This window comes from Diprion similis, chromosome 1, assembly GCF_021155765.1.
Source record: "Diprion similis isolate iyDipSimi1 chromosome 1, iyDipSimi1.1, whole genome shotgun sequence".
NCBI classification, from domain to species: domain Eukaryota; kingdom Metazoa; phylum Arthropoda; class Insecta; order Hymenoptera; family Diprionidae; genus Diprion; species Diprion similis.
This window is the reverse complement of record NC_060105.1, coordinates 11,916,285-11,932,822: the sequence shown is the minus strand read 5'-3', so window position 1 is coordinate 11,932,822 and position 16,538 is coordinate 11,916,285. Positions and strand designations below refer to the sequence as shown.

At 34.2% G+C, this 16,538-nt stretch overlaps 1 protein-coding gene across 2 annotated transcripts in view; it reads left to right on the top strand.

Moving 5' to 3' along the window:
- The first annotated feature begins 2,970 nt into the window (after window positions 1-2,970).
- LOC124410551 overlaps window positions 2,971-16,538 on the top strand; it is a 103,342-nt gene continuing 89,774 nt past the window's right edge. Inside the window, exons 1-2 of one of the 2 annotated variants that reach the window (XM_046889030.1) lie at window positions 2,971-2,983; window positions 3,556-3,907. In XM_046889030.1, coding sequence (XP_046744986.1) covers window positions 3,670-3,907 — 238 coding nt within the window. In that variant the 5' untranslated portion in view covers window positions 2,971-2,983; window positions 3,556-3,669. Of the gene's footprint in view, window positions 2,984-3,163; window positions 3,908-16,538 lie in introns of those variants that run through there. The other variant, XM_046889021.1, reaches the window with a different exon arrangement.

The following is a 16,538-nucleotide window of genomic DNA, read 5'->3' as shown; positions in this document are numbered from 1 at the left end:
AAACAGACCAAAGTTTACCGCAACTAGTATATAAGTGACAATATCAACACCTGGCAAAATGTAAAAAAAGTAATTAGAAAATCGATGTAGAAAAGTGTCTTGGAATCAATCTTGTTCGTTTTATAAATCATTTTTACAATTGATATGACGTTTTTTATTCCGTGGTAAATGCATAGAGAAATATCTGAGCTAGGGCGAATTGAATTTTGAATGAATGTCTTTGTTCTTTCTCAATATTTGCTACCGCGTAGTGGGAACTGCCATTGACAAAAATAGTAAAACAGCTAGGAGGCTGCGCGTTATTAGGTCAGCTGAAACGTGTACGTTACTCGTACATATCACGCATGTGTGCTCAACACAAACGCATATCTAGTATACAGGTTCACCCTTTTGTCGTCGTCATCCATTTCACGGTTCCACGAACTTTTAGTTTATCCAAAATATACGATTTTCTGTACAACATTTAATTTTCTACAATAATAATGAAAAATGAAGTTACGAGTACGATATGAAAATGATTTATAACGATATCTATTTTTCTAAATTTTTCTAGTAACTCTAACAAATGAAATTTTTCACATTTTTCATATTTTTCAAAATACAAGAGTTTTATAACTTCAGAAATAATTGGCTGAAGCCAATTCATCGTATTGGAGAACTAAAGATTCAATCACTTATATAAAAAAAATTCACATCTAAACGTCTTTTTATATTATCCCAGGGGTACCATAAAAATTTTTATTTCAAAATCTGGGAAAAATTTTCACTGCCAAAGTTGATATTTTTTTTTTATAGATTGTCGGAGAATTTTGAAAAATTACAGACGTTGTAGATATTGAAGTAAATTTAGAGAAATTTTCGGTAAATATAGAATAATATTGAAATTTTTCATTTTTGTGTTTAAATAAAGTTGTAGAAAGTATCTGTGAAAGTTTCAATCATTCTGCAGCATTTTAAAGAATGCAGATAAATCGAATAATTCAAACTTCAAAATAATCGATAGTGGATTTTGATCAATCAATATCTTCGCTTGCACTTTCTAAAAATATTACCAACAGTTAAAGATAAGCCGTCGTTCTGTATACTTTTTTTATCCTGACTGGTGACAAGTAAATTGTAAAGTAACTTATAGATTTTATATTCAAATTAATAAAATGAACAAAATTACTGGATGATAAAATTTTGCAAATACAGAAGTTTAACAGCTATAAAAATTTCGTTAGACAAAGCTACACTCATTACTTTGGAAAATGCTAATTTATTCACATCAGCTGTTCTAATTTGAAACATGATCGATGATTATTCAGCGGAGTGGCGCCCGCTTGGCTCACGAATAAGGCCTCTGTTTGTGCCGTCGTATGAGTCTAGTTCTTTGTCCTGAGATCAGATAGCGTATGCGCCATACGCAGCTCTTCGTAAACTGGGACAAGTATCCCGTCAATATCTTGGATATTTCGTGAAATCTGAAAAATTACAGTTTTCATCGTCTGATAATAGTTTCTAAGATTTTTCCCAGATCTTAAATTCAAGCGTTTTGAAATTATTTTTACTTATAAATCGGTATGTTTTAAAAACCATTGTACGGAAAAAAGATTCATCGAACCAGTAAGAGAGGATCAACATAGAATAAGGCATGAGCTTAATGATAAAGACAAAGACGCAGAATATTTGTCTCATCGAGTTTGAAAATAAAATAAAATAAGTTGTTTTGCAATAAAGAGTTGTAGAATAAAAGTTTAAATATTTTCGGAATAAACAAAGGATGAAATATATGGACGATTTCAATAAAGATTTTATTAGTTGACTTAAGCTTTACTGTGATTTTCGGCTCATGCTTCTTTATTTATTTGTTTATTTTTTTCCTTACTTCCGAAAACCATGGAAAAGCGTCAATCTTTAAATCTGAAAAATTTAGTTTCATGTGAGGAAATTTTGAAGCCTCATTCGTGACTTATACTTTCAAATCTTGCTCGTGACTTAATATATATGCAAGTGTGATAAACAGCTACAGTTGATAGCCGATTTTTCATTAATTTTTGCTTGACAATTCGGTGATTTAATAGAACTGGACTATGAGAGTTGGACGTCGAAAGAATCGCTCTATTCCCACAAGGTAGAAATGGACGCTGAGCGCGTGCGCTATAAGCCGTGACGTCATATATGCCCAGTCTGGCGGGAGGGACAATTACGAGCAGACTGCCAGTCTCGGTAAGACGCTCGTAGTGGCTGCACGGACTTATCACGTTTGTTTTCTCGATAAAACGAGAAACACCCACACCCACATATATACACACACACACACACACGAACGTACGCACGCACGACGCACGCAACTCGCTCACTCATCGGCAGGTTAAAAGCCAGACGCATAAAGAAAGAAAGGAAAACACAAAGAGAAAGAAAGAGTGAAGAGGAATCAAATAATAAGGAGATGAAGATTTAAAAAACAAAAAAAAACAAAAGACGAATAAGGCAAGAAAATTATTGTAATTCTTTTTTTTTTGTTTCTGGATTGTCCGCCATATTGTTTACCACTGATGTTCGATAGTGAATTCGAATCGGAGAAAATATTTGAAAAAGAAAAAGTCAAGACAAGTTTGTTGAAAATTAAAAGATTGGAGTTTCGATTTGAGAGCTGCTTTTTTAACGTTTATCCAAATTCAAATTTCACTTTGAAAACAGTTCGGGATTATTAATCCAAGGAGGAAAAAGTGCGGTCACGGGTTTTGTATAACAGTTATAACGAACCGCGGATATTTGAGGAAAGGAAATATATTTTAACGATGCAGATCAGCTGAGGCAGCTTGGGAAACTCTCGTCTTGCTGATTAGGATGCCATAAATTATTTTACCAATAATAACTCGATGTTGACTTCGCGATTCGTTTTGTGAGAAAATCGTGTTTTAAACAAGTATTGTGATCGTTGAATTGGAGAATACAAAGTGAAAGAAAGTGAAAATATATTGTGGATAAAAAGAGTTTTGTGAGTAAGAGGAAGAGAAAAAAAAGTCAAGAAAAGAAAAGAAAATATATTAAGAAAAAATAATAATACTAAAGATTTATTCACGAAGTATCGAGTGTAATAACAGTTCGATAAATGAAATTGATTTATTGATTTAATACTTACGGTACCTATCTACATATATATATATATATATATATGTGAAATCTGCAATAAATATTTAAACAAAAGTGATAATAATATTGAATAAATTCAAGTGTCTTACAATATATACATCTATTAATAAATATTTATTGTCGAGCCGGAAAACGATAGAAATATATCTCGTGTCGTTTGTTTGATTGTGAAATCCTGCGAGATATTTGAAATATTTTTCCGGTTTGCTTTGCTTTGAGTCGTTCACGTTTATGTTTTACCGATTATTCTATATGCAGAAATCATATCCGCGAGATTTTTCAGCTATATTCTTATATTTATCTTGCAAAACCCCGTCCGAAATCGTTGATGATTAAGTGAATCGAGCTCGTCAGCTCTACCGGTAAAAATCGTAAAGACAACTGCTAGCTAGCTAGTTCGGTCGGTAAGGAAGCGAGGTGAAAATCTAAAACTCGAGGATAAAAACGACGGATAATTAATCGATATAAGATATTTGAATCGGTGAATTTGGTTTAATTCACGACAGTTGTACTTTCGCATACTATGAGAGGATGAGCTGTTCCGTGAAGATATCCAGCGCGAAAAACTGGGGAGGTTCGCAGCGCAGGATCAACTCCCTGTCGGAGGAATCTCTGCCTCTGCAGAGTGCCTCGCCTAGGACTCCGCCTCGTCCTGTGAAATCCATTGCCGTTAAGAAAGGCGAAGACACCACCAAACTGTTGAAGTATATCGACGATAATGTCATCGGCAAAAGCAGCACGTTCTTTGGTCCCTTCGGACGCAGAAAAGGTCAGTATGAGAAAATCGGAGACCTGCAGAAAAATGGGAATGTATTAAAAGTCGTGTGTTAGTCTGAAGTTTGGGTCGATCGAGCTTCATCGAAGAATCTGAGGATGAAGTTAGTGACGTTACTGTATCAATGAATGTTCAGGAGTTATCGTTACTTTGCACTTTTACGTTAATTTGAAAATTGGTTGACAATGATAAACGAGACAAACTGATATTTTTGAAAAGCTACTGTTTTATTGGCATTCTGAAATTTCACGGTACTGGTTTTTTCTTCTGATGTTTTGTTACGTTAACGTTACTAACTTTAACTTTATTTTATCATGAAGTAGAATATGGAGTAAGCTCTACGTGTACATGTCATGTTATAGGTATAGAATAGCGAAGGTATTGACAAATTTTCGAAACCATTCATCATATTGGGACAGTACCTAATTGACAATTGACATATCACATTCACACATCAGAGATTTCTTTGAAACTGTTATTCTGGGGAAATGAGAATAGTGTAGAAACTTTGGTTTGGCTACGTAGCGTCTTTAGCGTTACCGATGAAGTTTCATATCGAAACTCGGTTAATTGGTGCTCCTTGACCTATTAGATGTTCTTTGTTGTTGTTCTCCAAGTTCCAGTGAACGTCTTTACTGTTGGCGGGGTTAGATTGTACTCCTGGAAATGGACGTCGAAATCATCTCGTTTCTTCTTATTATCCGCCCCATTTCCACCGATACTTATACCGACAGCAATTAATGATTTCTAGTTAATTTTAATGTGATTTTATCCACATTTCAGGAAGAGAGATTGATAGTTTGACGAAATTAATTGGTCTTGGAACGTTTTTTTTCTTTCCCCATTTTGTTGAAAAGTATTATCAATGGTAGTATCGTCGAGCCGATTGAATGAAGAATAAACGGCTGGAATGAATTTCATATAATTTATTTTCAGTGAAACAGTCTTATTTTATTTTTTTTTGTTTCGTACAAAATTAAATACTTACCTTGAAAAGTGCGTAAAGAGATTCTTAAACGAAAGATTCAGTATAGAGTAATGTGTTGTTGAATTTTGATCGTAATCGTGAAGAACCGATCGTTTCATGACGAAGGTCACGGTTGTGAGTTCTTTAGAGAAGTCTCTGTACCAGGATTATAAAAATGTTGTGCGTTAAAAATTATATAGTTATTTGCAATGTAGGCAGGCATGCGAAGCTGGTTTAATTTTATGAGGCAAAATAACGCGAAGTTGGCGATTAAAAAACTTGTCGAGAATCTCTTTCCATCGTGCGATTACTTTGAAGTAATTCTTACTCTTATTCTATTATTTTTCTTCTTGTCTTCAGTTTTTATTATTTCACATCTGCGGTACACGCAACTTTCACAGAACTCTGAGCATATTAGAGATAACATAAAGAGAATGGCCGCGTAATCCAATTCCATTTTCTTTCGTACCGCAAGAAGCAATATTAAATCATCGGGAAATACCAGACGTCGGGTTGAGATGGCAAATTATAGAAAAGGGAACCGCAGACTTAACTGAAGCTTACGATTATAACTTAGAATGTGTCTAGGAAATTGAATACTTTGGGAAATTCACTTGCATCAAACGAGGATAAAAATTCTTCAAGGTTTCTCCCAATCTGTTACAATCCTGTTTTACACAGTACGAATTAAACTACAATTTAACCACTAAGATTATAACGGGCATGAGGTTACATGCTGTTGGTATAAGAAATAATTTTTTATAAGGAAATCATTAATTCTAGAATTTATTTTCATTGAATTTTGTCTTTCTTATCAGCGTTGATCACCGTTTCTCTTCCCTCGATCCATTATTCTGTCTTCACTTAACCTCCAATGGCTGCTAGCCTGAATGGTCAGACGACCAATCAACATGCTTTATCCAAATGAAACGATTCGTTTCCTTTGTTACGGTGAAGCGTATTCTCTTAAAGGGAATCGTACCGTTTCTGGTCATTCTTAACCGTTTTACACGTGTAGTTCTACTGCAATTTGAGTTTTTTTTTTTTGGTTTTTTTTTTCGACTATCGATAAAAGAATATATCTGTAGCCATAGAAAATTATGTTTTATACAGCATATATTGTGTATAGAGAGAAAACTGATATTTTTTTTTTTATGAATAATACAATGCGAGTGGATTTTTTCAAGTTATAAATTCAGTAGATTATGTTGTGAGAATTTTGGACTTATTTTCGTTAAACAGCTGATTAAACAATGGAAACGGCAACTTTTTCGGATGTTTTCTTCATGCCTTGGTAAGAGGAAAATAAATAGTCAAGACGAACCCGAAAATTATGTCTCGTCATTTTCACGTGAAACAGGTTTAGAGTAAAAACATTCAGGAGAAAAGTGTAAAATTTTTGCGTACGATTTTTTTTATTCCTGTTTGAATACTGCACGTGAAAATCGATGTAAATTTTATTATCTCATTGCCGGATCACGACGACGTGGAATTGAAAATAAAGGAGCATTAAGCAACGGAGAATTCAAGCTGCAAGAATAAAATTCGCGTATGCGGAGCCACAAATAATTTAGCGTGGGAAGGAGCGTGATTCAAAGTTCTTCTATTACAACATGCAAACTCACCGGGGAAGATCTGTCTCTAGGTGTTTTCCTTCTCCGCTTTTATTATGCCTACACATGTTATACGTACCGTGTGTGAATTTACACGTGATGATCCACTTGCGTATAATTTTTGATCATTCAAAATCACGCTGAACTCGAAATAACATTACATCACTGTATATATATACGCAAATAGTATGTATATATATTAGGATGGCGCAAAAAAACCGACTATTTTTTTTTTTTTTTTGAGTCTCGTGTGACAAAATGTTAGTTTTTGATGTTTCGAGAGCCCACTCTAAAGGACATCTTGAAAAAAAAATTTTAAGAGGTCGCTCCAAATTTTGAAAAATTTCAAAAATCGTCAAAAAATTATATTTTCAGTATTTTGTTTGATTTTTAATTCATGTCGTGGTGTATTGTTATCGATTCTGTCTTACTAAATTGAAGAAAAAAAATTTATGAAATTTTAACATGAATATTAAAAGGTCGCTCGAAAAGATCTAAAGAAATGTACCAAAAAATTGAAAAAAAATTATGAGCGACCTTTCAAACTTGAAATTTTAAACTGAAACTTTCGGAAACTTATTTTTTTTTTGTCTATAAAATTATACCGTAACGAGAAAAAAAAATTAAAAAAACAAAAATCGATTTTTGATGATTTCTGACGTTTTAAAATATGTGGAGCGACCTCTTGATAATTTTTGTTTGAACTGTCCTTTGGAGTAGGCTCTTAAAACATCAAAAACTAACACCCTAATATATAAACATAGATACAGGTAAAAAACAATCAACTCTTACTTTAGATTCAAATTAGATTTACCACTTTTTCGAGTATCCGGTTTATCCGAACAACCCGAATCCAGTCGATCCAACGCTTTTAATTTGGATATCCATAATACCCGAACTATAAAAACTACTTATTCGAATACTTAGAGCACTTATATTTGGATACTTAAACTATCCGAACGGTAAGAATAGTTTGGTTTTCCGTGCGGAGTTCGTGATACTTTTGAAAACGTTTGCGAATTCACTTGAAATTTTCTACGCAGAGTGAATCAAGAGTACAATTTCTCTACAGCAAAGTGTAATTTCCATACATTTCGTGTGAATTCGGCAGTCAGCTAACGATCTGATAAAACTATGATGCGAAAATACGCAACACTGTTTTTCAAATTGTTTTTTCTTCCTTGTCGTGTGAACGTAATATACTTGCAAATTTCGTAGAAAATGCTCTGCATGTATATATATATATATATACTAACTATCCGGAATTTAAGTGTAAGGATTCACTAGTTGAAATACTTCATTGATACTCTCGTTAAGATTTAAACCTTTTTTCCATATCCTTTTGTATCCCGATTCGAATAAGAAAGAAATGCGAAACAGTTATTATCAAGATTCTCCGCAATTTTTTGTTTTTTTTTTGCAGTTATGCACATTCCGCTAGACCACTTTCTATCCTTAAACGCGGGAGTACATGTATGTACGCGTATCATAGGTACGATGCAAATTGCTAATTACATTCGTCCACCCTATCAGCTGCTTTGTTTTCACCGCAGCAATAACAGTTGTTGCGTAATTAGCGCCGGTGAACAATAGACGATTCATTATATACGCATCTGTGTGCGAGTACTTAATACGATATATGTATTTTCTACTCTAGTATGGATATGTGTATACCTACAGTTTGAAAACTTACCTGTTATGCACCGTCAGAGAATTGCCAACATGGTTAACGCTTCGTATAATATATATAGATATATATATATATATATATAGATATATAGATATATATCTAGACCTATTGGCGACGACGGCTGACTGCCGGTCTCTCTCTCTCATAATGTGTGCGAATTCCACGCGCGATTTGCTAGTCGCGGAAAATTCCACCGTCGCCAGGCTGCGCTCAAACTACGAATTTAAAATTGCTAGCCAATGTGACGTAGAAACCGATATATATCTATACGTATATGTATATAACCTTAGACATGGTGGAACTCGAGCTAGATATTGTTTGTCGATAAATATAATACATGCATGTGTAATGCATTTTGCACGTCCGTCGTGCATATTATTGAAAATTGACGAATAGTGGATGGGTTGGTTATATCGGTATTATTATCGTAATTTATTTTAGACAATGACTCACGTCTGCAGCAGGCATACCAATGCTTGTGCACACCAGGCATTGGAGATTAATTTATAAATGCTAATATTCGATAACGCTCATATCGCAATGACTGTCGTAATGAGATGACGGTAAAAGTGAAAATAAGAGTTCAATTATAGCCGTGAAATATTGATATTCGATCTTACTCACTAGCGTATGGTTGTTATGAATTCTTATATTTTAGTTCACCTTGAATACGATTCAATTAAGAGATCACAGCTTAATGCATTATCATTAATCAAGTTTTTATGTTACGATGCATCGTGGGATATGATATATAGTGATACTATATTATACTTTAGTTAGATTTTAGTTTTGATTCTTTACCTTTTAATTTATGCTGGGTCGATCAGCGTTTCACCTTTCTATCTGTAGCTATTTATTCATGAAACAATTTTTTTGGTAACAACTGCTGAGTTTTTTGATCCATTAAATATATCCCTAAGTCTGAAAGTAGTATAAAATTTATCAATTTATGTATTGGAAAAAAAAAATAGCTCATGTAAAAAAATGGTCGAAATTTATACTTTTCTATGAAAAAAAAGCATTTTCTACTGATATACCATAAAAAATTCGGTAACTAATTTTTACATAAAACAAAAAATTTGTCTTGTTGTTTTTGCGTATTCACTATATTCGGTCTGCCGTTTTGAATTTTCGAATTTCGAGTTCAGATTCGTAATCAGCGATCCTAAAAGCCCATGTGTGAAAAAATTTGAACAGAATCGTATGTAAGGAAAAATTTATGCATGAATGGGTTAAAAATTTTGTCCGAGCGCGAAAGTAATATTACCTGAAACTTTGAACAAGTTGCATTACCTGCATTTAATGAGAAAAGTACCTTTCGCCGTGTTTTGTAATCACTAATATTACGATGTCTCGATGTCTATTCGCACAAAGTCTTCTGCCTCTTGATATCCGTATAATTTACTTCAATAATCAGCTGATCACCCGTTCTGACGCCATATTGCTTTGCCTGATTCAGATTTTACTCACTTTCTTAACCACGTATCGGGTATCGAAGCCTTACCTCAATGTGAATGACAAAATGCGATGAATAATTTTCGGTTTTCGACACAATTCCTCTGACCAGTTTGATTTATATTTTAAATAACACGATATCAGGTTGAGGTTAGATCGACATCCATAGATACAAACACAAACATTAAAACAAGTCCAGATTTATCTTTAATAAGATTGAAGAAAGATAGTTTTCGTAAATATCGTAGCGTCGTAATTCCACGGTGATGCAACATCTTCGACTGGAGTATAGCGATGGACGAGATGACGTTGATTGTTACGTTTTTATTGCGCTATGGCTAACTGCAGATATCGACACGCTACATGCTGTTGTAGGAATGAGAAGAATAATTTATAATAGGGATAATTCAAGCGTTTCAACTAAACGCGAGAACGCAAAAACACACGGACTTATGTTCGTGCAAGGTTAAAGCCGATGGATATGTTTCATCATGGCGTCATCATACACGCCCACGAGTAGGCCTAACGTAAATCGTGCAAGGAAATACGTCAAGAGAGAGGGGAAAGAGAAAAAAAAAAAATTAGGCATTATAGCCAGTAGATAACGGAAAGCTAATTATAGTTGTAATTTTACTTTCGCGTGTAAAATTGTGTTGCTTGCTGCGCGCTATTAGGCGACTTTAGATCGTCATTGAATTTCTTTCTTTCTTTCTTTCCTTCTCTTCGTCAATTGTTTGGAGAAGAAAAAGAAAAGAAAAGAAGAAAAAAAAAAAAAATACTTATTTCAGAGGGCGTTTAAAACCAAAAACAAAATACACGAAGAAGAATTTTGACAGATTAATCACGCGGTTTTTATTCTGATAATTTTTCCGGTTATTGACCTGTTTCATCACAGCTGTGCTCGTAATTTTGCCGCAGCACTGGGAGAAAAAAAGCATCGATAAATACTGTCAGTTAATTGTTATAAATACTCCATGAAAAAAAACTGGATTTAAAAAAAAAAAAAAAAAAATTTCTTCATTTTTTGATAAGAACAGTGCATCAAATTACTGCATAAAATTCACCGTAAATAATGTAAATACAAATCAACAGCTGATATCATACGTATAATACGATACGTAGAATAATTTCATAAAGAAAATTTCGAGTCTCAAATCGTGAGGATGAAGTTAGGACCTAACGTTGGTTTAACGATGCAGGTTTGGAAAAAATCGTTACTTCGCATCTTTTATTTTGAACAGACAACTTCTTGAAAGTTATGAAAAAATTGAGCAATAATGATTTTCTTACAGACGTTTCGTTACGTTAACGTTACTAACTTCAGTCTCATCACTAGAGTCCTGATAAATATGGATTCGAATGAATGACGAATATGTTAATTCATGTTGTGGTGTATTGTTATCGATTCTTTCATACTAAATTAAAGAAAAGAAATTTATGAAATTTTAACATGAATATTGAAAGGTCGCTCGAAAAGATCTAAAGAAATGCATCAAAAAATTGAAAAAAAATTATGAGCGACCTTTCAAAATTCAAATTTTGAACTGAAACTTTCGGAAACTTGTTTTTTTTTTTGTCTATAAAGTTATACCGTAACGAGAAAAAAAATCAAAGAAAAAAAAAAATCGATTTTTGACGATTTCTGACGTTTTGAAAAATGTGGAGCGACCTCTTAAAATTTTTTATTTGAACTGTCCTTTGGAGTGGACTTCTAAAACATCAAAAAGTAAAATTTTTTCACACGAGACTCAAAAAACAAAAAAATCGTCGGTTTTTTTGCGCCACCCTAATGTATATACATATATCATACGGACTTATCGTGGGTGAAAATATGCATTCGCAGCACGTAAATTCAAATTAATCAAATCTATTTGTTACATCTGCAGCCTGGCTGTTTACTTACTGACAGTCAACTACTATACTCATTTAGCGTGACTAGCACGTGCGACGAGTTATCTTACTTTAGCCTCGTCTCTCTCTCTCTCTCTCTCTATCTATATCTTCTCGTTTCTCTTTCTCTTTTATAAGACAGGCTCAAGTCAGAGGTAAACACTCGTAAAGACAAGAATGTATATCTATATAACTATAAAGCGGTTTCAGCACTCCAGAAAGACGTCGTGTGTGTGTGGATATTCGTGGATATTCGTGGATATACCGACATAGGCAGGCAGGTATAAACGCACCGGCCGGTGTCCGCGGTTCTTGGATCATAAAGTATGCTGCGAGTGCTTCTTGTTCGACTCGTTTCGTTTCTCTGCCTGATATGGTTTCCACTTCTAGCACCTTGGCCTTTTCAAAATAACGTCTCGCAATACCGCTGCGAAATAATATTATACAGTAGCACTGTTGAAAAATAAAAAGTTGTTGGGTATTTGCGTGGTTCTTTTTTTTTTGTTTTGTTTTGTTCCTTTTTTTTTTTTTCTTTTGTTTTTGTTCTACTCTGAAAATTCAATAGCGCGTTGTGTTGTTGCGGATTGAAATTTCTTACACGTCGTTATAGTCTGGAATTATGATTTTTTTTTCTTTGTTTTTTTTTTCAATAATACTAATAATCACTTTCTGTTGCCTTCGATCGAATACTTTAAAAATTTAAATAATAACGAGTACAATATACGAAACCGCTTATTGTTAGTGTTTGGTTAGATAGTTTATTATATTCACTCGAAGAACAGAAGTATTAATTGATTTAGATTATCAACTTAAACAGTAGATTATGTTTAAAAAGAAAGAAAGAAAGAAAAAAAAAAAAAAAACGATAATATTTTATTGAACATACACATGTTATTACGTGTATAGTTTTTCCTACACCATGTTGAGCCTACAACATAATTTATTGACCATTTCGTTAGCTATTAGCCATTTATTATCCCTTATACTAAATTTCACTTTTCTGATACTTCTACAGAATGAATTTGCAACGCGGGTGTGAGAGGAAAAATATGGTCATAAAAATACTATCAAGAATCTGCATAATTTTGTACGTCCTTAAGCATCTTTTATGGTACACTTGACCCAAAATACTTAAAGTGTCTGTTGTTGAGATGACATCTTCAGAGTCTTATTATTATGCACAAGGTTGAGGGCTATGCTGGCCATATTTGTTTCTTTGTGTATATATATATTTCTTGTACGAAGGCAAATTCCATACAATTCACCGAGGTTTGTACGTTTACTAAAGTCAACTTGTCAATATCCAGTCACCTTATACCCATACAATAAGACGTATCAATTCTGTTGCAAATAACTTTTTTTCCTCACTTCGTACGATGCGTTTATTCGGTACAAATTTTACAGTCAAATAACAATCCGCGATCGAATGAGTCTATAAAGTCATTGAAAAGACGTGAGTTTTTCTTCGTTTTAATAAACATCGAAGCTCATTAGTTCACAAGTTCGTAATCTTTTTTCATTAATCTTGTCTCTAAACTTTTGTGACCAGAATGTTCATCGTGTATTCCAAGCATGGTTGAGATTCCACTCGCTCATAATATCCTGTCCAGATGTTTAAATAATTTAAATTGTCATTACGAATGTGAGTCGTATAAAACGTTGCGGTTACGTAATCGCGGATGATATGATTGTCTGAAAAAAGAAGCAAGCCATTCAAAACGGCATCATGCAAAATGAGTACTTACCACCTGCCTACCTACCTACCTTGCATCGACTGCCATGATATCAGCTGCTGCAGAGATTCTTATCTCGTACCCTGGCAGCGCTTACTTAAAATATAAACAAGGCCTGCAGCGGTAAACTTCAGAGCGCGGAAAGTCATGTTCGTAGGATACTAATTTCACATTCCGCAAGTATAGCAGGTAGGTAGGTAGGTATATACATGTGCAAGTGACCGGAAGATTCGCGAGAGAGTTGGTCTTCGCTTTCCTTCCTCTATAGGTAGCTATAGCTGCGATAAATATTCAGATTTCTTTATAACAGTAACAATAATTTTTCACTGTATTATATGTTTCGTGGATTGATTCGATGTTTTCACTCGTAAAATCGACGACGCTGCAAAACTTTTTGCAAGAGAAATTTTATATCATCATCATATGTATGTATGTACGTGGTTCGAAATATCTTGTTTGTTGTTCATTTCATCGTCTTCTATTCTCTCCTGGTTTTTTTTTTATTTTACAAATTTTACTGTAAGATTTTGTTTTATAAAAAAAAATTTATCACGCGACTACCGATCAATGTATAATATGGTGCAATCTGTGATCGTTGCTACGAGAGGTACGGTTGCTGCAATTTTCTACGACTGTCTGATGATTAATTAAAGAATCCTTTTTCTCCTGCCTCGTACTACAGATGTAAATATCTGTATATAGTGATTGCGGAGGAAGTTCTAATTAGAACATGTATGTTACAGATATATACATATATACAATATATACATATATATTTTTTTTTGCGTTTCACGTATCTCTACAAGGAAATTTGTATATGTGTTGGTAAAATGTTGACACGTATACTAAATTATATATATATATATATATATTGTATATATTTGTGAAGGAGGCTTTCGTTGATCTTTCAAATTTGCAATGTCACGTCGAAATTAACGTTTACGCATTACTTTAAATATCCATTATACAGCCTACGAAAGAAAACAGTGAAAAGAAACTAAACGTAACAATGCGGGATGCCTGCAGTTAGCATTAAAAATATTTTTTGTGTTAACAGTTTTTTTTTATTTTTTTTATTTTTCTTTAACAGAATTTCAATCCGTCTCTTTTATATTTAGTCGCATACATCAAAGGCAAAATGTCAAATGAATCTTCTTTGAAATTGACTATTCGCGAATATGTATAATTTTTTCACGATTGATGTTTATTCTTCTCCTATGAAACTCTGTTGGTAAATACGGGGCACGTGGGATTTGAAAAAAATTGCTAATCACCGTTCTATAAATTTAGTAATTTGAATTTAAACTTTATTATGTAGCGACTAGGTGTATGAGAAGTTGACGTTGGGTTGAAAGCTCGAAGCTGATCATATGAATTGATGTGAATTTATTTCTTTTGAAAATCGGTACTACGCGTCGGTTCAATAGGCTTTGAAATGCGCGAATGGCTCGTCTGCATAAAATTGTAGGGTGAAAAAATGTCGAAGAATACAAAATTAACGTTTATTTAAAAATTTTCGAAAGTGACTTGAGTAATTTTGCTAAAAACTTTGTCAATCGTTGGGTTAGCTTAGGGTAGATTTAGTATAATACAATAGTTATGTAAAGTAGAAAAATTAAGGCTTATCAAATGAAAACTTGTATTTCTTTAGTGAAACTGATTCGTGCTGATAATTAAAAAATCATTTCTTACCGACAATCAACGACTTCTAAATCGTTTTCTTCGAATCGTTATAATTCATTCCGCGTGTATTTAATTTCAGAATTGGTTTTTTCAAGCGTCCAGGAAACTATTCGACGCAGGCTGAAAAAAAAAACAAACAAAAAAAATGATACACTGACGTGAGATAAGGAACATGTCTATAAACCGCCATATTGCCATTTAACAAAGACGTTCTGTTCGCTCTAATGGTACGCGAGTCTTATGTTATACACTTGCATAACCTAAAACCACATGGAACACGTGCGTTCACAGCAGACACGGAAGGTGGTCGGAGAATGAAATACTCGCGTGAGTTTTAAAATATTTTCACGGAAGCAGAAAAAATTGTCTATGAATTTGAAGAACATTTGGTTCAAATAACCGATCCACTACCCTGGTGAAAACGATTTCTAGGAAAATTAAAACATTTCATTTAACGTAATATATATATATGTACTTAATATCTCATCGAAAACGTGTAGATTTTCATGAAATTCGGCAATTTCTCATTGAAAAATCTGCACAATTTTGGAAAAAAATAAAAAAAAAAAAAAAACGAACGCGATTCCTCATGAAAAACTATGCATATTTACAATTTTATACTACCTAATACGAAATGTGGTAATTTTTGTGAAAATTCCTAGTCGTTGAAATTTTCACTAGGATAGTGCCAGTGCGCGAAGCAGTAATTTCATACTTTCAGACCTCACAGAGATACAATGAAATCATGAAATCGCGTGATCCCTGATGCGTGCAGCACGCGAGAGTATCACGCACAACCGCGCATGCCTGCATTCATGCGCACGCATCATAATAACAGACAGACCATGGATACACCATACAGGCATCACCCAGGCGCGCATAACGACGCGAAAGAGCCACAGCTCCGTTGAATATTGCCGAACCCGAACGTCTCCGGCATATCGTAAATAACCGGATGACGTCATATCTTGTTTACGCGGGGAGGTGTAGGCGTGCATGTACGCCGGCCAGCTTCTGCGGTCCGTCCTGCTCGTGACCTCCAAGCTTGATACCACGTGCTTACGGGATGGCTGGAGAGCGTATAGGTATGCATGCACACGTAGGTTAGGTGCCCGACGTCGACCGTGATGGAGGAAATGTTTTATTCAAATAGCCAGATATTTCAAGTGGACGCTATTTTTTATTTAAGTATCACACGATCAGGTGATACAGAACAGTGATGTTGTTTCGGCGTGACATGTTGGTAGTATTGGTTTGTATATCTATGGCGGATTGTTGCGATGATAAGTACCATAGGGACTCCTAATCGGAGGCAAATCAGGGGACGAGTTCACTCTGGGCCTGATGCTCTTTTGTTGGCAATTGTATGAGTGATTTGCATATAATTAGGGGACATCAATAGGGCGCGTCGTGGAAATAATCCTGTGTGGGACACTAAAGTAATATGGTTACAGTGGGAATTTGATTATTCCAATGGGTTTGTAGGCGTTTTGATCATTTTAGTACAACGGACTTGATCCATTCGGAGACTCCACGAGATTTCATGGTTTATGGTCAATGAAAATGTATGAAGCTTTGTGAGACTTTCACGGAT